Raw genomic sequence first — 27020 nt, forward strand, 5'->3', positions numbered from 1 at the left:
CGGAGCGCCCCGCGCCGGCCAGAGCCGCCCCAACCCAGCCGGGACCCGTTGCACCGCCGGGCCCGCTGCGGAGAGGCGGCGTGGGGCAGGCAGAGGGGCGGGAGGAGGGGGACTGGGCCCCGCCGGGCCGCTTATCCCGCCGCACGCCGCCGCCGCCCCGGAAGCGCTCGCCGCGCGCCTCCATGCGCCGGCTCCCGGCAACCGGCTCGGCTCGGCCAGCGGGGCCCGGCGCCCAGGCCCGGCGCCGCCATGCTGCGGGGGGCGCGGGACGGGCAGCTCACGGCCGTCACCAGGCCGCGCTTGGCCGGTAAGTACCGCTGGGCCCTCAGGCGGGAGGGAGCGGCCCAGCCGCGGGGCTGCAGCCGCTGCCGGGGCGGGGGGCCGGGATCTCCCGCTGCCGCCCGTCCCGCCGGGGGACCCGCTGCCGCCAGAACCGGGGCGGCCCCCGGTATGGGCGAGGGTGGGATCCAGGGGAACAAACCCCTCAGAGCACCCGGTTACCGCTAGAGTTGCAAACCCGCCTGTTTCGAGGGAACTTTCCCGTTTATTTCGCTCCGAGGCTGATCGCCCCGGTGCTCGAGTCTGTGTGAGCAACAAGTCCGGGGCCGCTCGGAGGAGGCGCCTGGGACGGGGAACGCGGGGAGGACTGAGTATTGCAGCCGCAGTCATCTCCTCTGCTAACAGAGCAAGGGAGGGATCGAATGTAATTTAACATGTGCGTTCCTTTAACTTGAAAGCGCCTCGGAGACGGGAGAACACCGAGAAGCGTTTGGAAGGTGCCGCCTGATAGGTTCCTGCAGTCCCGGGAGCACTCTGGTGTTTTTAGGGCGATTTGGCAGTCTGTAGCCTTGTGCTGTGCTGTACTTTCATGGGCTTTGATGGGGTTTAATTTTTAAAAAAAAAAAAAAAAAGTAAACCACAGAAGGTGAAGTTGCTTTTATGTTTTTGCTTATAGCATCAGTACTCTGTCAAGTGGAACCTGTGGGAAGATGGTTTGAAGCATTTATTAAGAGGAGAAACATAAATGTTTCTTCCTCTTTCCAGGAGCTAGAAGATGAGAAGGAACTTTCTGAAGAATCAGGGGATGAAGAATTGCAGCTTGAAGAATTTCCTATGTTAAAAACCCTCGACCCAAAGGACTGGAAGGTATTCAGTTGATATAGATTAATGTTAATTATTTTTGCTGGAAGTCTTCTGTCAGTTATCCACCATTCCCTCCTTCCTTCCCTCCCAGCCCCATCTGAGTTGCTTTTTGTCCCTTAGCGTTATAGCCGGGTTTGTATTTTCCACACGTATCCAGTTAATGAAGGCAAACTCACGCACATCAGGATAAGATCTGTAAGTGGTAAAAGTGTCTCTTCTCCCTGTTACTGCCTCCCTCATTCTGGAATTGTGTTAGCACTCTTAATACTAAAGACAGCAATTCAATTTTCCAATAATTGAACTTTCAGTGATTTAATCCAATTTAGATTAAGCTACCTGAATTTCTGTAATATTTGGCTTAATTTATTGATACTTGTTTATTCAATAATTATGGCCTTTAAGACAGTTGTTCTTTTTCTAATAATTATTGAGAGAAGGGAGAATTCTGCCTCTTGCTTTTAAAAGATTGGGAGGAGAACTGTTTTCTGCGTGTGTTGTGTTCTGGCTCTTTAGGTTGCATTTATCAATGTTTATTTGGGTTCATTTTTTTCCTCAGAATCAAGACCATTATGCAGTTCTCGGGCTGGGTAATATACGATACAGGGCTACTCAGAAACAAATCAAAGCAGCTCGTAAGTACCTTTCCTTCGTAAGCAGACTTTTCTTTCAGATGTACACAACTGTTTTGCAGGTGTAAATATATACGTGTAATGAATAAGCTTATTACTGTCTCACAGGCCTAAAAATGCTCCCTGCTATGTCATTTACCAGCCTTCTAAATTCACATCACAGCTCCAAGATCCACAAGCCTCAAGTTAGGGAATTCAAAAATTTCACTGAGTTCACATCTCTGCTTTCTTCCCTGTGTTTTTTGTCAACAAGCTTGAGATTGTAACTATAATACCATCTACATTTTTGATTCTGCAGCCGCGGCTCAGTGAAAGGCAGAGAACTACAGTTTGCCCTGCCCGATGTATTTTGATAGGTTTGTACCCTGAAGCCCCCTTACAACAGTTAGGTGCCGTGGCAATGCCGGTGAATGTTTAAGAAGCTCGCTGCTATTCTAATTCTGATTAGACTGAGCATTGCATGGGAATGGAGCAGTAGCTCTTGGGTTTTCCAGGTATTCAAGTAACTAAAAGTTATTTATGCCACTGAGAAGCTCAGTTTTGCTCTTCTTCGGTCATTTTACCATGTGAAAACTATAGAGTTCCTGTAGCTCGATCTCTGGGATATTACCAAGCCAATTTGTGAGGTTTTCTTGACATTTTGGGTGAGTGAAAAATAGTAATTGGAAGTGCCACTGCTTAATATGTCATGTCTTAAATCATGACGTGATTCAGAAGCGCATGCAGGTGACTGGGGGTATTTTATGGTACTTGCGTATGAAGGAGGAACACATTGGGCTTAGAACTTTTTTCCTAGAGAGCAATGTGACCAGGAGTTGACTTTGCGAGAAGGATGCAGGAATTTAGTAGGAGAAGATTTAAAAGTACTCTGAAGATTGTTCAGTAGCCTTTTTGAAATAAGCTGATGGTTTTGTGCATTGATCTTGCAAGCGATTGCCTGTGGAACTGTACTGATGTGGGTAGAATCGCTGTCCCCAGTGAAACAACAGATAAAGTTACTCCCAAAGGAAAATGGGTGGAAATTTGCAAATTACCAGCTTGCACAGGAAATTATGTTGCCTCGTGTACGTGTTAGCAGTGCCAGCACAGAGCATGTGCTAATGTAGGACAGAGCAGCACCTACTCTGGTGATGATCAGTGCTCTCACTAATCTCATCAACCAAGAACTGGGCATCTCTCTCTTTAGGATCTTAACAGCGCTCAATTATGACATGGTGGTATAGAAATGCGAGTCTTTCTCACCAGTATAAACTGTGTTTTTCATTTTTTTTAACAAGGATTCTGATTTGTTTCTTAAGATAGGTTGCTGTAACTACTCGCATTATATCTTCTCTCTGGTATTTTATAGTGTGCCAAGAAGATACGTTTTATGTTGAATGATAATACAGGTTGACCTTTTGGCAAAGAAGTCAGTTTAAAATCTGGTTTTACTGTTCAAGTGCGAAGACAACCTTGGCAGCAACTTTAGTAGATACTCTGTATGTGTTAGTTAAATCTTAGGATTTAGGGCCTAAAAAGAGAACTGGACCGTGAAGTCTTGAGTGTGTGCTTAGTGTCGTCCATGGGTAAGGGCAGCATTGCACAGGCTCGTGGCTGGAGTTCCCTTGCGAAATTTCATCTTGGATTGTGTTCAGAACTTGAGTAAAGGGATATGATACAATTCTAATTTTATCAGAACCACTTTGCTTTTCATTAGAAGTAACAACTAAAATTACATTATTTTTCTTTATTATTTTCAGCATGATTGCACAGGGAATTGTACAATCTTGTACGATTAAGGCCCTAAAACTTCATTATGCTTAAACTGTACGTTTACAGCTACTGAAGCATTTTGCTATGCATAATATTAGAATAAGCTCCGGAAAAATCAGTACTTCTTCAGCTGATGAAGGTGGAATAGAGTTTCTGAGTTGCAGTTGTGTCCCAATAAAGATGAAATAAATTTGACAAATGTGTTAAGTCCAAGAATGTTCATTAACCCACATCTGTTTTCTTCTCAATTTTTTGGTTGTTTTTTTGTTGTTGTTGTTTTTCTTTTATGTTGTCTGGGTTTTTTTGTCTATTTAGAGAAATATTAATTTGTATTATTGCATTACTTTGTAGCTTGTAAGAAATAAATTGTAGATGATGAAGTGTTTCTAAACCTAATGCATCTATTTGCTAGATAAATCCATGGTTTTGAAACATCATCCAGACAAGCGAAAAGCTGCAGGCGAACAGATCGGAGAAGGTGATAATGATTATTTTACATGCATAACTAAAGGTAAGCAAGTGATCTCTTTTATTACATATTCTCTCAATCTATTCAATAACCTGAAACGTACTTGTAGTGCTTTATTATGCTTTTAAAGAATTGCCTATTACTTAAAAACAGAAGTTCTTTTCCATTTTAGAAAACTGCCTCAATAAATAGCGATTTTATTAATAACACTTCCATCTGGGTAGAAGCACTATGGGAATGCAAACAATAGGTGTTTGTCTCCCGTGCACTTGGTGTCAAAACATGAACACTCAGAGCGGCGGATGCAAAGATGAACCACTAGAGGTGGCCACATGCCTGCAGTGAACTGAGGTGCTAAGACGAGATTCCCCCAAGACACCAACAGCAACTGGAAAATCTGAATTCTAACACGCTCTGCCAACAGAGCATCTGTTGATTTGATGTGGGATATCACTTTCTTCAGCTGCTCTTTTATTGCCCACAGATGACCCAGTGAACTTGACTGAATAACATTTCCTTTCTTGCCTGTAGTGACCTGGACCACCACTGCTGGCTGATTCCAGAACTATAGGGAGTGTTCTTGGTGTCTGACTTGTGCCTTTAGAAATGCTTTGGAGTTTGGCTTTTTTGTTTATTTTTAACACATTTTTCTGACTCAATAAGGTCAGGGCAGGGGCAAATCTTGTGTGTGCTCTAAACTTTCTTCTTGAGGGTGTCTTCTTACCATCTAACATTTCAACTAGTATTTTATGTTAGACAAGCTAATTATGTTTTCAGCCTTCCTTAGAGATGTCAAAAGAAAAATGTTGCCAAAGGAATATTTTTTTTCCATAGTTGTAGTCCTGTCAGAAACTGGTAAATATTTATTAAGAACAACCTGCACCTGAATTCAGGAATATGCTCTGTGTTCTACATGCAAGGAGCAAAAGAGGCTTCCCCTTAACTGCTTATGATCTAAGTTTAAGGATAAACAGAAAGGAAAGCACAAAGTGGCATGGAAGAGGAGGAATGCTTCCAGGCAGCACCTGGAGGAAGGAAATGCACTGGTGAGGAGGGCAATCTGGAGTAGGTAAAAGCAGTAATGGAACAGAGAGAAGGAACTAGGAAAGCCAGGAGAATGTAGGTGTGATTCAGGGCTGGGTCTGACAAGGGAACGGGTGGCAGGTACAGTGCAGGTGGAACTGAGTGTGTGGGAGCAGCATGGGGATCTGCGTGGAAGGGACATCTCTTTAAGTGGAAGAGGAACCAGCAAGATGTGCACAGAATTTCTTGCATCAGGAAAATGGTATGAGGGCTACTGAAGCTCCTCGCTTGAGACATAGAGGATAATTGGGGTCATTTAGAGTATTGGCAGAGGGAAGTCCCTTCCTAGAGGGGACAGGGAGACCGGCAAACAGCAGCTCTCAGGTGGTCCTGTGCACTCCTTCCTCTCTCCACTGACACGTGCAGCGAGATGAGTTTACAGAACCACAGAGCACCAGCTCCAGCTCATCACCTTTGAGTTCTGGCCTTCCTGGGGCAGTGTTCTCTGTCCAGGGATGCAGTCAGAGAAGCCTATCAATGATCACAACACAAATTTGATTCCTCTGATGACTTTTCACTCTTACTGAAAATAGCGGGTACCGTAGAATTGACAGGCAAAGTAACCCCACGCTTCCTTCAGAGAAAACAAAGGTTTGCTGAAGCTACAGTGTGTGATTTCCAGGTTATAAGATTCCGTAACGTGATGCTCCCCAACTGCAGGACTGTAAGAACAGGTAGACTGGGAGTGTGTGCATGTTTGGGGTAGTAGCTATGTGGTGGTTTAAACTCTTTACAGGTCTCAGTACAATTTCATCATAAGCTGCAAAAATTCCACTGAATGGCTCCTGTTTGTGCCATTTCTGACATTGTATCAAGTCAGGGACTGGTTTTACTCTGTGCCTGTGTTAGTAGACCGTTTTGTCAATTTATCTACAAGGATCTGGTGTGGGATAAAAGCCTGAAAATATCATAACCAAACCCCCAGTGCCTGAACTGAATTTATTGCTATAAAATTATTTAAAATATACTCTGGTTTGTTAAATCTTAATGGTTAAATGTGGTGTTGTTCATAAACATTTTCCTCCTACTTAGTTTAACAGGAATTGACAAGCAGCGCTATTTGGTGTCACTAAAATAATTAAATACCAAGCTGCACAGAATAATAGATCCAACAGAGATCCAAGAGTATCTTTTTAAACATACATAACCTTTTCTGTAACCTTCCCACCTTGTGGGGAAGACTCGCTTTAGTCTCATATTTTATATCCGGTAACCTTTCTTTTCAGCTTACGAAATATTATCTGATCCTGTGAAACGACGAGCATTTAACAGCATAGATCCTACTTTTGATAACTCTGTACCTTCCAAAAGTGAAGCAAAAGAGAACTTCTTTGAAGTATTTTCACCAGTTTTTGAAAGAAATGCCAGGTAAGCTACATCAGACTGCTTTTGCTGTTGCTGGAGAAGCAGCACTTTCAAACTCTTCTGCCATTGTGTTTGGAACAGGTGTGATTTTAAGGGATGCTGGAGATGTGTTAATTTGCTAGAAATGTAATACCAGTAAACTAATGCATTCTGTATTATTTAATTTCAAAGTAATCTGAACTGTTGCACTGGTGGCATTGAGTTTGACCCATGAGATTTTGAAAAGAAGTCTGTTCTCAGCTCCATATTACTGTCCTTTTTGTACAACACGTTGTTTCATCTTATATATACTTACACCAAGCATGTCTATGCTACTGACTAAAAAGTCCTTTTTTAATTATTTTCTTATGAGGGTGAGACATTAACAGAAGACAATAGTTATGTTCACAATTTCTCTGGTTAACAGAGAAGACAAATGTAACTATCAATATTTGGTGGTTCTCTCTTAAGGTGTGTGACTCTTGTTCTGCATTTGATTCATGCTTGCCAATTGACTTTGTATTAAGGCTATAGAAGTCTATTTCACCTTTTACTTGTATGAAAAAGAAGTGTTTTATTGTGTGAAGCACTTTACAACACATTCTGGACAATCCGTTGATTATCTGAAGTAGATTTATTTAATATTTATCAAGTGTTACAGATATTCAGATGTGGATCTGTGGTTGTTAAATGGGTTGCTTCCATCTCTGCTTGAAAATGGATGCTGTGTCATGGCATAACAAATTCTAGAGCCTATGGAAATTCCCCTCTTTGTAGGGAAAAATTAGAAGGGAGGCAAAGCATGCGTTACTCCCTCGTACTCCAATGGAATATGTGGGAAACTTCCTGTAGCCTATCACAGAACTGAGCTATTCACAGAGCCCCTTTTGTCCACCTTCTGTAAGCTCCTCTATCAGGAGAATATGTTTGGAGAACTGAATATCTATGAAGATGTCTTGTGCTCCATCAGGTCTCGTAGCAGGCATACCAAACTCAGGCAGGAAGAGTTTGCTTTTTTGGAAGAGCAAAAAGGCCAGTCTGGAGGACGTTTAATAAGAACTCTCCCATTTTCTCCCTGTCCCCTGGTGCCCCTCTGTGTTGGTGGGATGGAGCCTCTAATTTAGTATTTTGGTTCTGTACTTAACATATGCCATGTTATGAAGTAAGATAATATATATTAGTTCTTCTCTATTTTCAGGTGGTCAAATAAGAAAAATGTTCCTAAACTTGGGGACATGAACTCATCATTTGAAGAGGTAGATGCATTCTATTCATTTTGGTAAGTTAGCTAATGCCTCCATCTCTATTCAAGGCGTGTGATACGAAGGGCTTGCAGACCCTTTTGTATGTAGGTTGTTGGCTGTGGCCTGTCCTGACCTAGTGCTGTCAGGATATCATCTCACAGCTGTTTGGTGCCTTCCACAAACTGAGCTGGCTTTCTCCTCGCTCGAGCATCCACATTGTAAATTCACAGCTACAGCGGGAGCTCCTAGCAGTTCTCTGACCACAGTGGCTGTGAACCGAGTTGACCCGCAGACTGGAGATGGGGTTCATCTCACCTAACCTGTGTTTTCAGTGCAGGCATTTAAATTCCCCTAGTTAAGGGAAGTCCGTCTAGTCCGATAAAGTCAGTAGAGTTTATGGCATGACTCATCTGCTAAATACGGATGCTTACATAAAGATTACATTAATTTCTCTCTGAACTCTCCAGACTGTGCTGCATCTCTGCTGCCTGTAATGGGAGCTTAGACAACTGCACTGCAGACATTCAGAGTTGGTGACACTGATCCCATCCTAAAACATCCTCTGTCCTACGCATAGAGATGTAAATCATTACTTCCAATAGCATCTTGCATTTTGACTTAGCACAATGGAATCGTAGGTGTAGCATAGTTATAAATTATGTATTATAAGCTCTAAAGAAACGAATAGTTAAAAAGGTAGATTATTTGTAATAGTTTTGCTGGTGTTTTTTTTTTTTTTTTTAATTTACTTTAGGTATAATTTTGATTCCTGGAGAGAGTTTTCCTACTTAGATGAAGAGGAAAAAGAAAAAGCAGAATGGTATGTAAATAAAAATAAATTTGACAGGAGACTGACTGAAACTGCAAAATTTTCCAACTTTCTAGTAGACTGTAAGCCATAGGAAGAAATGTAGCCAAACTAAGACTGAATTCCACTTTCCCAGCTTAGTGGCCACCCATGGACTTGAACTGGACTGGCTGTGGGCTTCTCTTTGTCTTGTTTGTGTAACTGAGGTAGTTCTCGCTCACATCACAGAGGTGTTTGGGAGGTGCTTTGAAATCTTCATTCATTTAAGTTCAAACTTGTAGCTCCAGCAAGTCCCAAACATAGGTAGAAGCTGGAGGCAGAACAGAGTGGATGAGTAAGCAGGTACCATTCCTCTCTCCAGCTCTTTATTAAACTGTGCTGAGACAAGTGATACTTGTAAAATTTAGAGAGATTAGTTCTGATGGCTTGATGTTACTAAAAATTGTGTATTTGTTGATGTAGTGATAGTTGCTGGATTACTCAGACTGTTGCTGTTGGAATATACATTCTGTTTTCCTCCTTCCTGCAGTTAAACACAGAATGTTCAAGTTAGAGCACCAAACCATTTAGCCTAACACGTATTTCACAGGACACAACCTTTCACTTGGTCATCCTTGTATAACCATAACTTGCATTGTATGAACCTCCTCTTCCAAGTTTGAATAGAAACCAATTTTGCAGTTAGCTGCAGTGGTTAGCTTGCTTTGTGGCTAAAAACTGTGCCATGTTTAGGCTGCAGCTAAGCATTCCTTCCTCATCTGCCTTTCCTGCTATTGAATTTTTTGAGCCTCTCTGGACCCAATGTTCTCCCTCCTGTGAAGGTTCTGCGGAGGCACTGTAATCAATCACATATCACCTGTATTTTTGATATATTGTACAGATTAATCTCTAGGCTTCTCATTGCAAGGCTCCTGAATTATTTGCATTGCTCTTTTTTTGTGCTTATTCCTGTCATTAGTGTCCTTTTTAAAAACGTTTAGACAAAAGGTACATAGTATGCTGTACTTGAGAGAGAATTACATTTCAGTTTCTGTTCAGATGGTCATGATCCTTGCTACCCCTTCTTGCCAAAGATGACGTTGCTCGTGTTTAAAACCTTCGATCCATTCATAGCAATCTCCTGCTCTGTTCTGGGGATTGTTTTCTTTGTTGTGAGGTAAATTGTTTTATACTTGGTTGTGTAGATGAGGATATAGACGCCCCCCCATTAAAACAAACAAACAAACTTGTCTCTTTCTTGACAGCACTGACAAATATTTTCAGATTATTTAGTCAGACCATTTTTAATCTATTTAACCTGAGCTGTATTTTACTGGAGTGAATCCAGCATGATTTTACCCGAGTGTCACAGTACTTCATAGAAAGTGTTATTTCTGTGCTGATGGGTTTACTTGACATGACATATAGTCTGCAAAATGGAGATAATTGACAGTGATTGTATCGCTGCCCTTTAATTAAATTGTATACCAACATTTCAGTAGTTTTGCTTGGCTTTAATGTTAGGTCAACAAGTGGACTGCATTTTGGAAATACAGTCCATGATCTCATTCCCTGCAATGACAGACAGGCAGCTAGTTTTGTAGGTTTACATAATTGTGTAAACACTTAGCATTTTTTACATGAGCTTGGGGTCTGGAACTTCCTTTTTTTTGAAGTCTGTTTTTGAAGTATTCAGCGAAAAGCATCTGTGTGGGGAGACTCTCTAAAAAAAGTTTGTTGTTGAATTTTTAACAGAGTGACACTGTAGGGCAGGGGTGTCAAACTCATTTTCAGCTGTGAGGCTGATATGGCCCCTGGTGCCTTCAAAGGGCTGAATGTAATCTTAGGACTGTATAAATGTAACTACTCCTACATTCATACAGTCCTAAAATTACATCTGCCCTTTGAAGGCGACCGTGAGGCTGATGTGGCCCCGGTGAAAATGAGTTTGACACCCCTGCTGTAGGGTATTAGCACTAAATGAACTATGCTTTCCCTTCTAGTCGAGATGAAAGGAGATGGATTGAAAAGCAGAACAGAGCTGCCAGAGCATTGAGGAAAAAAGAAGAAATGAACAGAATTAGGACACTTGTTGGTGAGCATGCAAACCACTGTTATTTTTAAAGAGAGATTTGTTGAATAACAATGGAAATCTCATTTTCTGTTGTACATGATGCACTTTTTCTTCTACCAGACAATGCGTACAGTTGTGATCCCAGGATAAAGAAATTTAAGGAAGAGGAAAAGGCAAAGAAAGAAGCAGAGAAGAAAGCAAAGGTAGAAGCAAAACGAAAAGAACAGGAGGCAAAAGAAAAAGTAAGTTAACTACTTTATTTGGGTTGAAAAACCCTGATTCATTCACACCTGAGCCAATGCTTCAGCCTGTATATGTGTCAGAAAGCTACTGTTAGAATTATATTGGGGTTTAAAGATGTGCTGTCTTTGCTGTGCAACAAGCACTGCAAGACTGGCAGCCTTTGGAGAAGGAGATGAGAACAATGAGCACAGATCTGAAACAAAAATACTTCAAAAACTGAGTTTTATTGTTGCATATAGTTCCTCTGATTTAGAAGCAGTCAAGTTCTGTGGCCTACTTTCCTTTTCTGTAAAATGGATACAACTGCTCACCTTGTGTGTGTGGTCTGTCAGTGGTTGATTGGTATGAAACACCTTGAGGTAACAGAACATATTTGAGGGTGATGAAACACTGGCCCAGGTTGTCCAGAGAGCTGGTGGATGCCGCATTCCTGGACACATCCCAGGCCAGGCTGGACAGGGCTCTGAGCAACCTGATCCAGTTGAACATGTCCCTGCTCATTGCAGGGGGGTTGGACTAGATCACCTTTGACAGTCCCTTCCAACCCAAACCATTCTATAATATTTGCTTAATACAGTTTGAATAAGGTGGCTCTGAAGACAGTACTGGGAATGAAAGGGAACTGTAAGGTGCTAAAAAGTGAGATAAAAGACAAATACTAGAGCATTGGAAGATTTTATTTTAATAATGATGCAGGAGAAAAGCTGGATGGCTGCATCTTTCCAAGCTTATACTCTTAAGGCAGGCATAGGAAATTTTATGCACTTTTATATCTTCGTTGTAAAAGAAGTCAGGATTTATAAACTAGGGGTCCTCATAGTGAATATTTGAATTAATGCCAACTGGTATACGTTCCATCACCTCCCTCAAAATTCTTAGAAAACCAAACATTGAAATATTCAGACACACACACAAAATCACCCGTGCACCATCAAAACCAGACACAGCACATTTTAATAACGAATGACCCTATAATGGTGTGACTTTTTTGAGGTCTTTTTTGGGTTTTTTTTTTTGCTTTTGAATGCAGCAAAGACAAGCAGAATTAGAAGCAGCACGGTTAGCAAAAGAAAAGGAGGAAGAAGAATTTAGGCAACAAGCATTAGTAGCAAAAAAAGAAAAAGAGATACAGAAAAAAGCAATCAAGAAAGAAAGGCAAAAACTGAGAACAACATGCAAGGTATTTACATATTATTCTATTAATTTCATTAATGTGGCCTGTATATTACTATGTTTGCTTAGATCAGACCCTGTCACATGCTTGCTTGTTCTTATGGCTGGAGATGGGAATGGAAAGTGGGTTTACTAAAAAGTGAAATACTGAACCACATATTTATCATACGGTTTTGAGTTATGAGTAAAGCTGCCCAAAGAGGCCCAGACACAGCAGTGGCTGAAGAATGCTGTGTGTTAAGCCTTTGTCTGAAGGAACAGGACAATAAAGTTCAAGAACTTTGTAGAACATCTATTTCTGCTTCCAGAACTGGAATTACTTTTCTGATAATGAGGCAGATTGTGTTAAAATGATGGAGGAGGTGGAAAAGCTTTGTGATCGTCTAGAGCTAGCAAGGTAAGTTTTCCCGCTGCTGATTGATGCTCGTTTTGATACCCATCTTTCTGCTAGCTATCTGTTGTAACGTAATAATTTATTTTTAGTCTGCAATGCTTGAATGAAGCACTTACATCCACAACAAGGGAAGGAGGAAAGGCGGCTGTAGTAAAACAGGTAATTATGCTGAGTGTCAAATCAAAATAACAGAATAATTTGATTTGTGAAATCTACGTGACTGAATCAAAGTACGATACAACTTAGCTGCTGTGGAATCCTGCCTGTTAAACACAGAGACGTGAGTTTCGGAGTCCCAGGGGCAGAGTTGATCTCTGCTCCATTTTACATAGTGCAGTTCATGGCTGGTGAAATAACCAGGACCAGCTGAGGAAAACAATATGCATTTTTAATTAGTGAGGGACACAACACCTACCACTTGTACAGTGCACAGAAGCAGTAGAGGAATTTAATTTTGCCCAACAATGGGTAGCAGTTACTAGAGGGGGCGGAGGGCAGTCTTAAGCTATTCTGCTACACAACAAAAATCCAAGTGTAGAATCCATGAGCTGGGGCTAGATCCACAAAAGGACTGAAGTGCTGCAGGTGTAGGCACTGGAAGGGCCACTGGGTTGGATACCAAAGTATGAGAAAAGCAAGGCACTTGGGGTCAAGATTTACAAAACTCTGCAAGGATCTGTCTAAATTTGCCATTTGGACTAATAAGGCTGAACCCACATCCTGCAGAAAGAATAAGGTGCTTTCTCTCACCTCCTTTGAATTCACAGCTGCGAACTTTCTTTCCTGGTGGGGAAGATGATCTGTCCCCATCCCAGCATCAGGTTGACTCATCAGACAACTTAAGACTTAAATCCCTCTTGTTCTACAGGGGATTGAATCCAATCTCCCAGGCTCCAGGAAGGTGTTCCAAACACAGGACAGTCACTTTTCTACCTGTTGCATTAATGAAAATTATCCATCAGATAATTTTCCTTTGCCAGAAAGATTTTTATTACAAGACAGACAGAAACCTATTTTGAGCATCCTGCCAACAGGTATAATTGCAGAGCTTTTTTTAATATTGCCAAGACCAGACTGGGCATATGCAGAAGCAGATACATTACAAATGTGTCAGACCGCAGTCTCAAGATGTGATTACAGTTCACAAAGATGTGCAATGGGTAACTTAAGTTCTGCTGAATTGCTTGCTTACAAACTACACATGGCCATCTAACCCTGAGTAAGCACTTAGCTTTAACTGCAACAACCCAGATTTTAGTTCCTAACTTTAGTACAACCATAGTAACTGAGAATTTCTGGCATAGCCAGGCTTAAGCAGCAGCTGGGTTGGGAGAGCTGGGAATCAGCATATTCAACATGGATGTTCTTAACACTTTTGTGGATCTGTCCCTGTACCTCAGGTGTTAGCCTGGACATTCACGCTGTATTCAAAAGTTTTGCCTCAATCCTGGCAATGTTCATTTAATTTCCTAGTGAATTTACGACACATTCCTGCTGTAGCTCCTAATCTGGGGTGGCCAAATTTACACATGAGATGGAGGGAAATTATACCAGAGCAGATAAGCTCCTCTATTTCCTTATGTATAATGTACAGAACAAAGTAAGCAAAATTCAAGGCTCAAAGTAATTCCAGAGAGAGGAGGTTGCGTCACAGTAAAATGTAAATATAAATAACACCTGTTTACAATCCTTCAGATAGAAGAAATAAATGAGCAAATAAGGCGAGAGAAAGAAGAGGCAGAAGCTCGTATGCGCCAAGCAACAAAGAGTTCAGAAAAGTCAACCACTGGTGGTGGAGGAGGAAGCAAAAATTGGCCAGAAGATGATTTACAGTTGCTAATTAAAGCTGTGAACCTCTTCCCAGCAGGGACTAACTCAAGGTAATTCTCAAGTTTGTTTATAAATGCCATACTAACAATTTTTAATTAAATAACCATAACAACTTATTTTCAGATCATCCTAAGTATGATGTCAGTATAAGGACTCCCTAAACTTCTCCTTTTCCTTGACTGCTGAGCAGCCTGTGATTTGTCTTCTTTACACCCTGTTCTGTGTGTCACTGGAGTTAGCTCTGGCACTGTGTCTTGTTTCCCCCCAAACCTGGGACTCAGTCCATCAAGACTGGGCCAAGGCATATATTTGCACAGGGATTACTACAAGTTAGGCTCCAGTCATTAAAGCAGAGAACAAAACCATAATGGTGACCATGATCCAGCTGGGTAGGAATACAAGTGTGTAAGTTGCTGCCAGTAGCTCCGCAAGGATTGTGAGGCTTGTTTCTCCTCTACACATGCAGAGATGTGAGTTAAGTGCCCCAGCCCCCTTCAGGGGACAGCCAGGGGAAAAGGGATAGGCTGTGATTCACAGAATACCGAACTGGCAATCAGCTTACTAATAAGCATCAAGAACACGGGTATGCTTAAAATCTTGTCCTTTCCCAGGAATGAAATGCCTTCTTCCACTTAGGATTCACAGATCTGAAGTCTCCATTACAAGATCTGGATGCTTACTTTCAAAAAATTAAATAAAAAACAAACAAACAAAAACACAACACACTCTTCATGGAGACAGCAGTACCTGTTTCTGCAACAGTCATTGAGAGCACAGGCCTAGATACGATCCTCCTGTCTGATCACACACAGATATTTTCTAAGAATGCACTAGGAACAGTTCTGAGGCTGGGGCTGTTCCACCTTTCTGCTGTTGAAGCCCCGTTATCCAATGTTCAGGTGTTCTTCTGAGGGACAGTGGACACAGGGTTAGTAACTTCTCAGGGCAGCCGGCAGTATTTAATGTCAGAGGGGTTCAGGGAATTGAGGAAAACAACAGCTGAGCAGAGTTTTGAGGATCAGAAGTTTGCACATACACACCAACATTCTACCCCCTCCTTTTTCCTATATTGGAGGCCAGGAAGTGCACCCAAGCTGACTGGATTCTTAAGGGAAACATCTGCATTTAGTGACTGAAAGCTTTCCACAATAGTTACCATGAGGGTTTATATGCAGTTAAGGATGACTCAGCTTACTTAGGAGTTCGTATAAATGTGTACAGGTTCTTGACTGTAGCTTGTATAAAGATAAGCTATTTTGTAATATACCCTTTCTACTCGTGCTTTAGGTGGGAAGTTATTGCCAATTACATGAACTTGCACTCTACTACTGGAATAAAACGGACAGCAAAAGATGTCATCAATAAAGCAAAGAGCCTTCAAAAGCTTGGTATCTATATTACCTTATTTTTGTAATACGATGGTCTGCATGCTTCTGTACAGCTTGATTTTCTTTGAATGGCTTTGTGTTTCTATTTTGAGACAATTCTCTGTATATCCCCAAAAGAAATGTTGTTAAGATGGGAGATTTAGAGGAAAATCAAAACTTTTCACCATAGAAGAAAAAAAAAAAACGGAGTTTTCAGGAAGTTTCTCTATTCCAAAGCACATACCTGCATGAGGAAGACTCAGACTTTCCCAGTGTTCCTGCCCCTCTGACACACTTGTAATACGTGAGCTTTGTGTCACAGCCCTTACTTTAGAGAATCATTCCTCTTGATTTCACTGAAGTTGCAGATTCATGCATAAACTTACATGGAGAAAGTATTTATCTGAGCAGTATAAAGCAGGATGTGGGGGAGAGCCTGACACTTTGAGCAAATTACCTTTTTTATTGATGAACCTCTTTACAATCATTTTAAAGGAAGTAGGAATTAGGTTTTTCAATTATGTGATTATTAGTTTACAATAATCTGCTATACTATCCTTTTATTATAATATCTGGCTTTAATTTCATTGCATTAGTTATTCTACTCTATGTCTGTTGCTCATAGACCCTCATCAAAAAGATGATATAAACAAGAAAGCATTTGACAAATTTAAAAAAGAACATGGTGTGGTGCCTCAGATGGACAGTGCTGCCCCCTCGGAACGATTTGAAGGTAAAGGTGAAAAGGGAACCCTTCTTGCAGCATTGTCTCCTCTGCATATCTTAGTAAGAAAGCAATCCAGAACTTAAAGACTTGCTCATAAACAAATTTACAAACTTGGGTATCAAGTAAGAAGGTGATCTGGGCTCTGTTACTGGATTTGACGGCTTCTGGTACACACAGTACAAACCACAGTTAACTAAATAGTGATGGTTTGAAATGCTTCCTGGTGAGGCAACAGGTTAAGTCTGATGCTGAGATCATCTGTTCCTCTGAGGGTGCTACATTCTCAGGCAAGAGTATACCTGAGTGGAGGCACTTGAGATACAAGATCATCCTACAGCTAAGCTTTGGTCTCCTGCTAAACCCCAGACACCTCCCCATCAGATTTTCCAGGCACTTGCAGAAAGCTGCATTTCCTTACCAACACACAAAAGGAAAAGCTACACTGCTGCCCTAGTGCCGCAGCTTCACAGGGCAGTTACAGTGACCTAATGCCCAGCTGACAAAGGAAGATGTTGCCTTCTAACCTCTCTGGGCTTTATTACAGATCCCCAGGACTGCCTGTCCAGTCACTTTCGGGGTGGTTGTTTTGTTGTTTGTTTTCATTTAGCTTGGTTGGGTTTGTGGCTTTTTTCTTTTCTTTTAGGTTTTTAGTACTGGGTAGCCCTTAGCTAAGACTAGTTATATCACAAAACCGCAAGGATTTTAAATCAACTTGAATAGATTTTACATTTTCTTAGGTTTATCTCAGAGTTCTTATTCAATATTTTTTTCTATTGTCATTTTTGCATTTAAAACCAGGATCACCTTTAGATTCATCCCCTTGGACTACAGAAGAACAAAAGCTTTTAGAACAAGCATTGAAGACTTATCCAGTAAATACTCCTGAAAGATGGGAGAAAATCGCAGCAGCTGTTCCAGGCCGGTCAAAAAAAGACTGCATGAAACGATACAAGGTAAGGTACCTCGCCTCTTTCTAGGCTTGTAATTAGCCCAGGTCTTGTTAGAATCTGTTGCTTTCCCTACCTGAGACAACATCTGACAACAGCAAACTAGCACAAGATGGTGCTTTATGAAGAAACTTTTTTTTTTGGTAACTCAATTCCAAAAAAGCAGGAAGGATGACGTTTTCCTCAGTGAAAGTAGTGGCTCTGGAAGTTGAGAAGGAAAGTCTGTGTCATTAAATCTGTCTTACAATTTGACAGCAAGCCCGTGTAGATGGTAAAGTCCTATCCCCAGCCTCTTGTAGGTGAAGTTCCTGCTACAGAGGAAGTAGTTGAGCATTGACCTTCCATTCATTTATTTGTTTCTAGGAGAAATTGTTTTAAGGTATTACAGTGTCTCAATTCCTCACTATGTTGAGAGCTAGGGTGTTTCAGGCTGAATAGATGTAGTGTTCAAAACAATTGTTAACAAGCTCCTTGTTTAGACAAGTATCTTTTTTTTTTTTTTCTTCCAACTCTCCAGGAACTCGTTGAAATGGTCAAGGCAAAGAAAGCTGCTCAAGAACAAGTGATGAATGCTACTAAAGTCAAGAAATGACTCTTACTGACAATCTTTGTTTTATAATAAAAATGCAAATACTGTATGTGTTTTCCTTCCTTAATTATACAAGTACACAGGGCTGTCTGGTTCTTGAGATTTTAATCTTCTCAAATGCATTTCTCCAACTCAAAAGTTTTAAATAGTGGTGCATTGGTTGGTTTGGTTTTTTTCAAACATACTGCAAGTTCCCGTTATTCACTACTCACGAAGCAAACACATGCCACTGCAGATTTTGTTATACTCTGGAAGTTGTTCAACGGGACCTGGAAGTTAAAGAAAGTTGGCTATGATATGCTAAACTGGTACCAATTGGTGTGGAGGGGTTACAGGAGGGCAGGGAAACTTAAACAACATACCGACGGCAGCAACTGCAGGATGCTTATCACAGATGTACTTTGTGCAAACTTCTCTAATAGTCTGAGCATCAATAGCCTAAAGGGTAAAAGGACACCTTTGTTACCAGTCCTATCTAAAAAAGTATTAAGAGCCAGCGATATTACTTCTGTATAATCCAGGGGAATGGGCAACAAAACAGACTGGTTCCAACTGAGAAAATTTTCACCTAACTTCTGTATTGTTACTTCCAGTAGCAACTGAATTTCTCACAGGCCTAATTTAAGAGTTGCAACATGAGTGCCACTTACTTCTATTCTTGCCTCAAGTTCTGGAATTGGGATTCGGCGCTTATAACACAACATTTGTCTCCCAATGTCTTCACAGATCGGTGTCGACCCTAAAATAGGGGAAAATATGCTTCAGTTATCGGCATACAACTCGCTAAGAATAAAAAGCTCTCATAAGTCTCACCATCAAGTTGTAGCAGCATATTTGTCTTGAGAAGGTTTTTCGCTCGAGCCACTTCCTTTTCTGTAACGCTTGTGCAAAGTCTTATCCTGAAAAAGTTTAAATCCAAAGGCATTACATAATTGTAACCTGTAGCATGGAAGATTGCCTGTGATAAAGAGGCGTGTATCCACTAGTATACCTACCAGGCATGTCTTTCTATATCTGGTAAGAGAGCTGGTAAAAAAGCCATAGGATACAAAGCAGCAGCGTAAGAGTAGGGCTTTTTGGAAGCATACCAGTATACTGAAGAGCAAGTTATTCCCCATAGAGGAGCTGTATTTTATTTCATTAAATAAATATTTTGAGCCAAGTGTAGTCCATACTTGCTATCTTGAGAATAGCTGTTACTAAGATAGTAGGAGCCAAAAATTAGAGTTAATTAGCCCAGAAGGCAATCTATTACTTCCTTGCTCTTGGTGAGACAATGATACACCACCCTGCACAAGAAACATTTCACCAGGACAGGGGATGCACCAGGTATCTTAACACATTCTTGTTGCAGGAATGCTAAGCTGCAGCAGATGGACAGCTACGATGATGCCATTCTTCTCCATGGATTGTTTCCAGGGATCTCATAGAATAATGGTATATGACAAGTGACCTACATGATTTTAAAAGCTCCTCATTTTCAAGTTTTCTTTCAACTTTTGTTTCAACTTTACCTACTTTAAAATCAGTGCTCTTAGATAACGTATCTCTGTTCCTAATCACACCTGCAGTTCAAACATTACAGTTGCACCTATGGACATGTTTTCAATTTAGACTTAAGTCTTAGATGAACTAATATTATCTGGAATCCCAGGTTTCAAAATCCCATATATAAGAGCTCACCTACCTCGCATCATTTCATATCCCTATGTACACACTAGAGCTCTGTGTGACATCACCACTGGGTATGTTGTGAGTGACAGCAATTGCAGAATGGGTAACCGCTAATGGTGTTCATGAGTAATTGCACATTCATTATTCTCATCCATGAATATTTACTCTTTCCGTTGTCAAACGTGCAGTTCATGGGTACTGTATACTGACTTAGTAGTAGTCTAAAAGGTCTGACACACTTTGATAACTCCTGTCACTTGCAAGTAAAAAAAAAAAAAAAAATTCAATACCACTACAGTTAATATTTAATCTTCCAGGGCAGAAAAAGAAAACCAAACCTAAACCTTAAGGTATTCACTCCACATAAGGGTGCCAGAAACTGGCTGTTGGGTCTCCACACTGGGTGTCAAAGCTCAGAAACTGATGCATTTGCTTTTTCTAGGCAAGCCTAAGCAGAGGAACAAAAATACTCTCTTTAAATGATTACTCTTTTTTTTTAAATTGTATTCCTTCACTGAAAACAATATTTTTAGAGAAACAGTTGTTAGCTTACCATTCTCTCTGAACAAAGTGCACCATCTCTTGAATAGTGGATGGCTCACAGACCATATAGAGTCCCCAGAGCCCTGTATCAGTGTAGCAGGTGTTGAAGGACTGGAAACTGTGACACAGGTTCCCATGGCAGGCAACCTGAGCAAGTTTGCTGGATAAATTCTGCTGAGGCAAAAGAAAAATGTATTATTTATGAAGTTTTTTTGAAAGCCTATTAGTTGCCTCCATGGTCTCCAGCTTCTATTTCAGTGATGACAGAACACGCAGTAGTATCACAGGCTCCAGCAGAACCTACTAAGTTAACTATAATTTCCAAGTAACAGCCCAGATTTAAGACAAAATCATAAAGCTACTTCGGGTCAAGACAGGGACAGTTACTGATACCCATGGGTTCTGACAACATACAGGTATGAAGCATCCTATTTTCTGTGAGGGCTGGCAAACCTCGAGTCACTTCTATTGTGGTGGTTTAGAACCACTTCCTAAGATTTTCCTAGATCTTGGGCAAAAAATTCTCTCAGACTCATGACTGAATCCCCTTCTCACACTCCAAAAAAAGGCCCTTCCAAAACAGCCATAGAGCAGCAGTAACACCATCAGATGGGTTTGAATGGGTCTGTACTGGCACTGCCCAAGTCTGAGAGATCTCCCCAGCCCACCAGCCCCATGAAGTGCAGGCAGGTGCTTGCAGGGTCACTCACCACGCCTCCTCCGAAGGAACGATCCCAGTTGCCTATCAGAGTATTCGCTACCATGAGGGGGATTGTATCTGGGTGCGACCAGCCAGCTGCTTCAACAGCTATCGCCAGGTGTGCCAGCGGCATCTTGTCATCTCTTATACGAATCTGTGGGAACATATGAAAGCAGCTGCTGTAGCACAACCTGTACACAGCAATGTATGTGGGAAGGTAAATATCAGGAGACAGACGTTTCCGTTACATCTGGATTACAAAGGATGCACATACAGAACCAGAAGTTAAAGTATATGAAGCTTTATTTAATATCAGCCTTAACTAGTCTTCTCTGTGGCAATTTCAGAGCACTTTGTCAACCACAAGCCTAACGCCACGCACATGGAGAGGGCATTACTGGTTATTTTACAACAAACAGCAGCAAGAAAATCTGCTGACTTTTCAAAATCCAAATAAAGGTAGGAATAGAACACATATGCCTCAGTTCTCTACCATATCCTTTAAATTAGTGATTCTCAACAAGTGGAAATGCTCCAACACAGTAGGCAAGGGGGTAAAGGGAAAGCAGCGGGGGCATGGGAAATATTCCTCCAGGACCTGATGAAACAGAAAAAGTGGCAGCAGTGAGGCTTGTCCAAGAAAGGTTGGGAAGTCCTGCTTTGGAAAACAGCTACTCCATTGCCCTCAATGGAGGCAAGAGACCTTTTAATCTGCTGAGTCTGTGGCTGAGCAGCTCTCCCTCCTCAGCAGAGAGCACGTCAGTTGTGCTCACAGGGGACATAAGGGTCAGCAGAAACAGCCGCCTAACAGCTTACCTCACTGCCTGTGAAGCTACAAGGCGGTAGGGGCGGCAGTCCTCCTTCTGGAGCAGACGGCAAGTTACCAAAATGGCACTTTGCTAGGTCCAGTAGCTCATCATGAGAGACCCCTGAACAAAGGTATTTCACACACCTTGTAATGTTACTATGTAAACAGTTAATTTAAATTGCTAAGCATTTTATGACTCAACCACACAGTAATTTATTCTTCCCCTGCATTAATGCCCCACTTTCAGATCCCTCGCACCTCCCCCGTACACAGAGTAAGACCATAACAATCACCCTCTTTAATTCTCTTCAATAGCTTTCTGTTAATATTACAGCAAATCAGGCTGTTTGCTCTCAGTTTCAAGCCTCAATGTTATTTCTCTTTCTCTCTGCTTTCCTTGCTATTCCCCTTTTCACACTGAACCCCTCCCGGGTCCCTTTTTTTCCCATCCACATGGAAGAATGACCTCGGGTCTCCAATTCACTTCTAGTAACTGATTTAAGAAGGTTTCTAGAATATTACTGATGGGAAAGGGGAGCAAAAGTTCAAAGAGCATTAAGGCACAAAACACACAGGGCTAAAAATGAACTTCCAGGACCTACTGAACAATTGGTAATTCATCACGTTGTGCCCAGAAACTTACAGACCGTGGTTTTAAGCAGTTTCACACGATCCAGGGTGAGTATCCCATACTAACCTCCAGCGGCAGCCAGGACCATTCTGGGTCCTTTGTAATGTGTTGTGATGTACTCCACCAAGTCATTACGGTTTATGGATCTAGAAACAGCCCAGGAAACATCACTACCGTGTCAGTAAAGTTTATTAGAGTAAAAAGAGATAAATGTCTAGAACAATATGATATCAAAATAATTATAAGTTCTGCCAATGTACAGAGCTGTGCACAGAAGCAGAAAGCTACAATAAGGGTGACTTCCTAAAACAGAAGTGGGAATTGGATACATTTTGCTTGTCAAAGCTGTTGTAGCTTCCTGAGAAGGAGCCAGAAGTGCAGCTCAGTCAGGTGGAGACATGATCCACTAATGATCTCATGGCAATGTGAAAACAGCACATTTAGCACTCTCCTGGTCTGCACTGGTACCAACAAATGCTGAGAGAGCAGTGCAAGTACAGCTGTATTTGCAATCACGTCTAACACCTGACCAACAAAGAAAAAGGAGTATTTGCAATTTTCTGTCAGATTCATTTTAACAAACAGGAGAAAAATCTGACAAATAATGAAGACACACAGTAGACACCTGAAGTTCACATACCGTTTGATGCCTGCTAACAGGGGAATGAAGACAATAGCAGAATTAAGACGATAGGGGAATTCTTATATCCAGTGGCATTTCAGCTATCTTCCAGGGTAAAAATGAAAACTGAAACTACTCCCTACATTTAAATATAAGCGTTCTCAATATATAGGTGTTACCACATAATCAAAGACAGCCACAAATCTGGACATACTTGATGTTTTCAGTGGGTCCTAAAATCGTCCGTCCCAGGGCTGTGTCCTGATAGGCTGTAGCATGAAGGTAATCAAAGACAACTTCTTGCAAATTGGTTTCAACCTCTTGCATCTCTCGAAGTATAACTCCTCGCTCACGTTCAATCTCTGCTTCTCCCAGAGTACTGTTCTGAATTATGTCAGCAAGAATTTCCACAGCTAATTGAAAACAGAGATGGGAATGGAAAGTGTATTTTCAGACTACTAGAAAAATCTGGCTCCAAGATTAAAACCCACCCCAAAGATCAAGCATCCCAAGGTTTGCTGATAAGATTTGCAAGGGGAGAGGACTTGCTCTGCAGAAAGGGAAAAGTCCAAAATGTATTTTCCTTTGGGAATGTAAAGACAGAAATACTTCAAATACCAGTTTCCATACTGGCACTCTCCTTTCCAAATCTGCATTCTCACATTCTGCAAAGTTCAAGAACGGACCTTTCACCCAGAAAGGATTGAACTGTTACGCTGTGAAAGGATCATTCTGTGTTGTCTCATCGGGAGCTGGACAAGCACTTTGTTCTTTTTGCTGCTTTTCTGATTAATAAAAGCAGTTACCTCTTGGTAAGTCTTTTGAAAAAGCCTTTGCATAATACACGGTTTGTTCCCTGGATGTATACGCATTGAGATGAGCTCCCATGTTCTCAATCTCTAGTTCAAGGTCTAACTGAGATCTCTTTTTTGTTCCCTGAAATAAAAAATAATAAGAAATTCAAACTAGACACTTAATTCACCTCTTATTACTACTTCTTGTCTGGAAAAGTCGAAGTCAAGAGAAAGAAAACTGGCATACTAATCTCTCCAAGCTTGAAAGTCAGATCTAAATCTTACTATGCTCCCAAATGAAAATTAAATGCTGGCAAAAGAGGGACTGTGTGTCTTCTAAGACTATTACAAGAAGTTAAGAATGAGTTAAAATTAGACCTGTGTTACTGACCTTCAGTTGTGTACCAGCTACACAGAAGTAGGATTTTAGCTTCACTTTTTTTTTTCCTTTCTTCCATTTGGAAAATGTATTCATACAATTCTAACAAAGTTCTTATCATTGATCTTTAAAACTAAATAACTTAGAAATCCAGTGTAAACTTCTACATCAATATTCATACTCACCTTGAAAGCCATATGCTCAAGGAAGTGAGCAGTTCCATTATTCTTCTCATTTTCATACCTGCTGCCAGCATCAATCCAAAGTCCAACCTTATTGGGGAAAAAAAAAAAATCATTTTACCAGTTAACAATGCAGCTTTACTCATTTTGTGTATGAACTACACTTACATTTTCAAAACCTATTTTTAAATGTTTTTTTCCTTAAACAAAACAGGTTTTCAAGAATTAGGAAATTTTTATCTTCACAAAAAAAAAAAATCTAATCACAAGCAATTTATAAAAGCCTTAAGATTTCTACTTCCTATCTTAAGTTTTAAGAATAATTCTTAATAAACATGGAAATCATGCAACTCAGTTCCATAGGGAAATGAAGACACATGAACAGTTACCAAAAAACCCTTCCCTTTACAAGTTACCTACTGTGCATGTTGAGAGTCCAGAGTCTTCAGAAGCAACTTGCAAGCCATTTTCCAGAGGACTGACCCTAGTTTCAGGAACATTTAAAATTACTTCTGTTGCTGCTTGGGAAGCTCTGAGCCTGCCTGTTCCAACGTGCACACGCTGTAAGGAAGAAGCATCAGTCACATTCACATTGCTAAGGTTTATCCTAGGATGCTCTTCTGAAAAATTAATTCCTCAACTTAAACATTAAGTTCGTGGATCTTGTTTTAAAGCATGCATTTAAAAAGAAAAAAAATCAGCACTAATTTATTCGCCACTACTTCACAGAAGGCATGCATTAATCTGACTCATAAGAATAACTTGAAGAAAACTAAAATGGAATAGACTGCATCTGCTCCCCTTCGATCAAATAATCTGACAGAAAAGCATGTTACTGTCATCAGGCAGCCACCCCAAGAGCCACACTTGTTTCCCAGTTCTGCCAGCAAGAGCCTGCAGGACCTTGAATAATATCCTTTATCATTTGGAATGATTTGGGGTACCTGCTTTCTAAAGTGAAGCGAGATACAGTCTGAGGGCCACGACCAGGAGTACAAATCACAGTCACCCATTGTTGCGAACAGGGACAGATACTGAAATTGCTACCTTTTATATAGTCACCTGGCAGTTAAAGCACATTAAATCACAATAGGGTAGAAAAAAAAAGGGAAAATATAGGTTAAAAAAATTTATTGCACATTTTCAACATCAAGCAATTTGAGTGTGTATCCCAAATGCAAACTTCAAGCAATAAGCTATTAAAAAAATATTATTTTAAATGTATCAAACAAATAAAGATTTCCCTCACCATGTGACTGACATGAAAGTACAAAGTCCAGCTCTCACCCACTCCCCTCGTGGAATACCAATAGGCTAGATCTCTCAAAACCCATTTATTTTAGGATCACAGCACAATTCAAGTTTGAAGCGACCTCAGGAGGTCTCTAGTCCAACCTCCTGCTTCACGCAGGATCACCTGTGGGGCCAGAACAATTTGCATGGGGCTTTCTACAGCTGCAGTATTGAAAATCTTTCAGGATGGTGAGAAACTGCACAGCCTCTCTGGGCAGCCAGCTCCGTGGCTTGACTGCCTCATGGGAAAAAAGGGGTTTAATATATCCAGTTTTTCCTCCCTTGTTTCAGCTTAAGCCCATTGCCTCTCATTCTGCCACCATGTCTCACTAGGAAAAGCCTTGCTCTGTCTTCCTGACAGCCTTGTATGTGCTGGCAGGTTGCTGTTAGGTCCAACCAAAGCTGTGTCTTCTCCAGGCTGAACAAGCCCCAGACCCTCACCCCTCCTCACAGGGCAGGTGCTCCAGTCCACAATTATCTCTGCTGAACGCACTCCAGTTCACTAATGTCTTCCTTACCCTGAGGAGCACAAAACCAGCTGCCATATTCTAACCACCTCACAAGTGCAAACTAATCACTTGCTTTGATCTACTGCCTGTGTTCCTGCCTGTTCAGCCCAGGCTGCCACAGACACACTGCCTGCCCAGGCACGGCTGCTTGTCCTCCTGCCCCTCCGACCTCTTCCACACAGCCTCTCCCCTGACAGGCAGTTCCCAGCCTGGGCTGTTGCAAGGGATCGTTTTCACAGCCAGTCTGCGTTGCAGGGAAGGAAAAATATGAGTTTGAAAACAGTGTCCCCCTTTGGTTGTTAGAAGAAAAAGCCAGGGTTTCAGACTGGGAGGATGGGGAGAGATCTGGGATCAGGGCTGACGGATAGCCCCCACCTTACCAAGGGAGAGAGGCGGGTTTAAGCTTTCTCTGAGCCCCCTGGAGTGAGCACGGCAATGCCCGTGCCGGGGGGGCGCTGCTGCTGCCCCGCTTTGAGGCGTCGCGTCCCCGTCCCAGCGCTGCGCCGCTCCGGAGGCCACACCAGCCCCGACGCCTCGGCCCCGCGGGGGACGATATAGGGTGAGAGCGGCCTCCGAGAGCAGGCAGCAAACCCTGCGGCACCCGGGCTCGTTACCCAGGGCACCGTGTCCCGTCGAGGGGCGGCCGCCGCCTTCACCTCAGCTGGGCGGAGACTACAGCTCCCGGCACGCCCCGCGGCAGCGCGCCCGCCCCGCCCTGTCCCCGCCGCGACTACAAATCCCAGCGTGCACCGCGCCTCCCGGCCTCCGATCTCTCGCCCCCCTTGCGGCGGCCTGAGCACCAGCGGAGGGAGCCACCACGGCGCGGGACTTTCCGCAACCCCCTTCCCACTCCCCTTCCCCGTCCCGCCGCCTACCCGGTCCCCCGAGCCGGACGCTCGCACCGGGCGAGTGGACCAAGGCAGGAAAAGCCGCCGAGCCGCTAAGCGAGCCGTAGACGCAGCCATCTTGGCGAGCGGGTGGGCGGGGCGACGGCGGACTTCGGGCAGACGGTGCGCAGGAGCAGCAGCGCTCGTCCCGCCCAGTGGGGCGGTCCCGTCCCGTCCCGTCAGGCGGCGTCGTGGCCTCAGTT

At 42.2% G+C, this 27020-nt stretch overlaps 2 protein-coding genes across 5 annotated transcripts; one reads left to right on the plus strand and one right to left on the minus strand.

Moving 5' to 3' along the window:
* Positions 1–155: 155 nt before the first annotated feature.
* Positions 156–17844, plus strand: DNAJC2 (DnaJ heat shock protein family (Hsp40) member C2). 2 transcript variants are annotated; one of them, XM_065829188.2, is made up of 17 exons: positions 156–307; positions 956–1146; positions 1700–1775; positions 3937–4035; positions 6303–6444; positions 7619–7699; positions 8419–8484; positions 10455–10546; positions 10646–10767; positions 11799–11948; positions 12250–12338; positions 12425–12494; positions 14031–14215; positions 15453–15553; positions 16158–16265; positions 17058–17212; positions 17724–17844. In XM_065829188.2, the coding sequence occupies exons 1-17, from the start codon at positions 250–252 to the stop codon at positions 17796–17798; spliced, it is 1860 nt and encodes a 619-aa protein (XP_065685260.1). In that variant the 5' UTR covers positions 156–249; the 3' UTR covers positions 17799–17844. The 2 variants fall into 2 exon arrangements, with proteins under 2 accessions (XP_065685260.1, XP_065685268.1); XM_065829196.2 differs by having other exon boundaries at positions 195–307; positions 1045–1146.
* Positions 15976–26936, minus strand: PMPCB (peptidase, mitochondrial processing subunit beta). Of its 3 annotated transcripts, none has more exons than XM_071803449.1 (14): positions 26806–26936; positions 24549–24689; positions 24132–24218; positions 23580–23709; positions 22988–23186; positions 22218–22297; positions 21529–21641; positions 20723–20866; positions 20023–20183; positions 18609–18694; positions 18446–18534; positions 18158–18233; positions 18008–18064; positions 15976–17407 (listed from the first exon to the last, which is right to left on the minus strand). In XM_071803449.1, exons 1-14 carry the CDS (start codon positions 26893–26895, stop codon positions 17355–17357), a joined length of 1506 nt encoding a protein of 501 aa, XP_071659550.1. In that variant the 5' UTR covers positions 26896–26936; the 3' UTR covers positions 15976–17354. The 3 variants fall into 3 exon arrangements, with proteins under 3 accessions (XP_071659550.1, XP_065685280.2, XP_065685291.1); XM_065829208.2 differs by having other exon boundaries at positions 20023–20186; XM_065829219.2 differs by having other exon boundaries at positions 15976–18064.
* Positions 26937–27020: the final 84 nt, after the last annotated feature.

This window comes from Patagioenas fasciata, chromosome 1 (assembly GCF_037038585.1).
Source record: "Patagioenas fasciata isolate bPatFas1 chromosome 1, bPatFas1.hap1, whole genome shotgun sequence".
Taxonomy (NCBI): Eukaryota; Metazoa; Chordata; class Aves; order Columbiformes; family Columbidae; genus Patagioenas; species Patagioenas fasciata.

Excerpts from the sequence above, each read along its gene's own strand:
- DNAJC2 (XM_065829188.2), top strand. The coding sequence starts at position 250 with ATGCTGCGGGGGGCGCGGGACGGGCAGCTCACGGCCGTCACCAGGCCG. Across the intron at positions 10,547-10,645 it reads CAGAATTAGGACACTTGTTG|ACAATGCGTACAGTTGTGAT; the intron begins GTGAGCATGCAA and ends TTCTTCTACCAG. Across the intron at positions 10,768-11,798 it reads AACAGGAGGCAAAAGAAAAA|CAAAGACAAGCAGAATTAGA; the intron begins GTAAGTTAACTA and ends TTTTGAATGCAG.
- PMPCB (XM_065829208.2), bottom strand. The coding sequence starts at position 26,895 with ATGGCTGCGTCTACGGCTCGCTTAGCGGCTCGGCGGCTTTTCCTGCCT. Across the intron at positions 22,298-22,987 it reads GGACCCACTGAAAACATCAA|ATCCATAAACCGTAATGACT; the intron begins GTATGTCCAGAT and ends GGCTGTTTCTAG. Across the intron at positions 17,408-18,007 it reads CAGTGGCATGTGTTTGCTTC|AGCCACTACTTTCACTGAGG; the intron begins GTGAGTAGTGAA and ends CTCAACTTCCAG.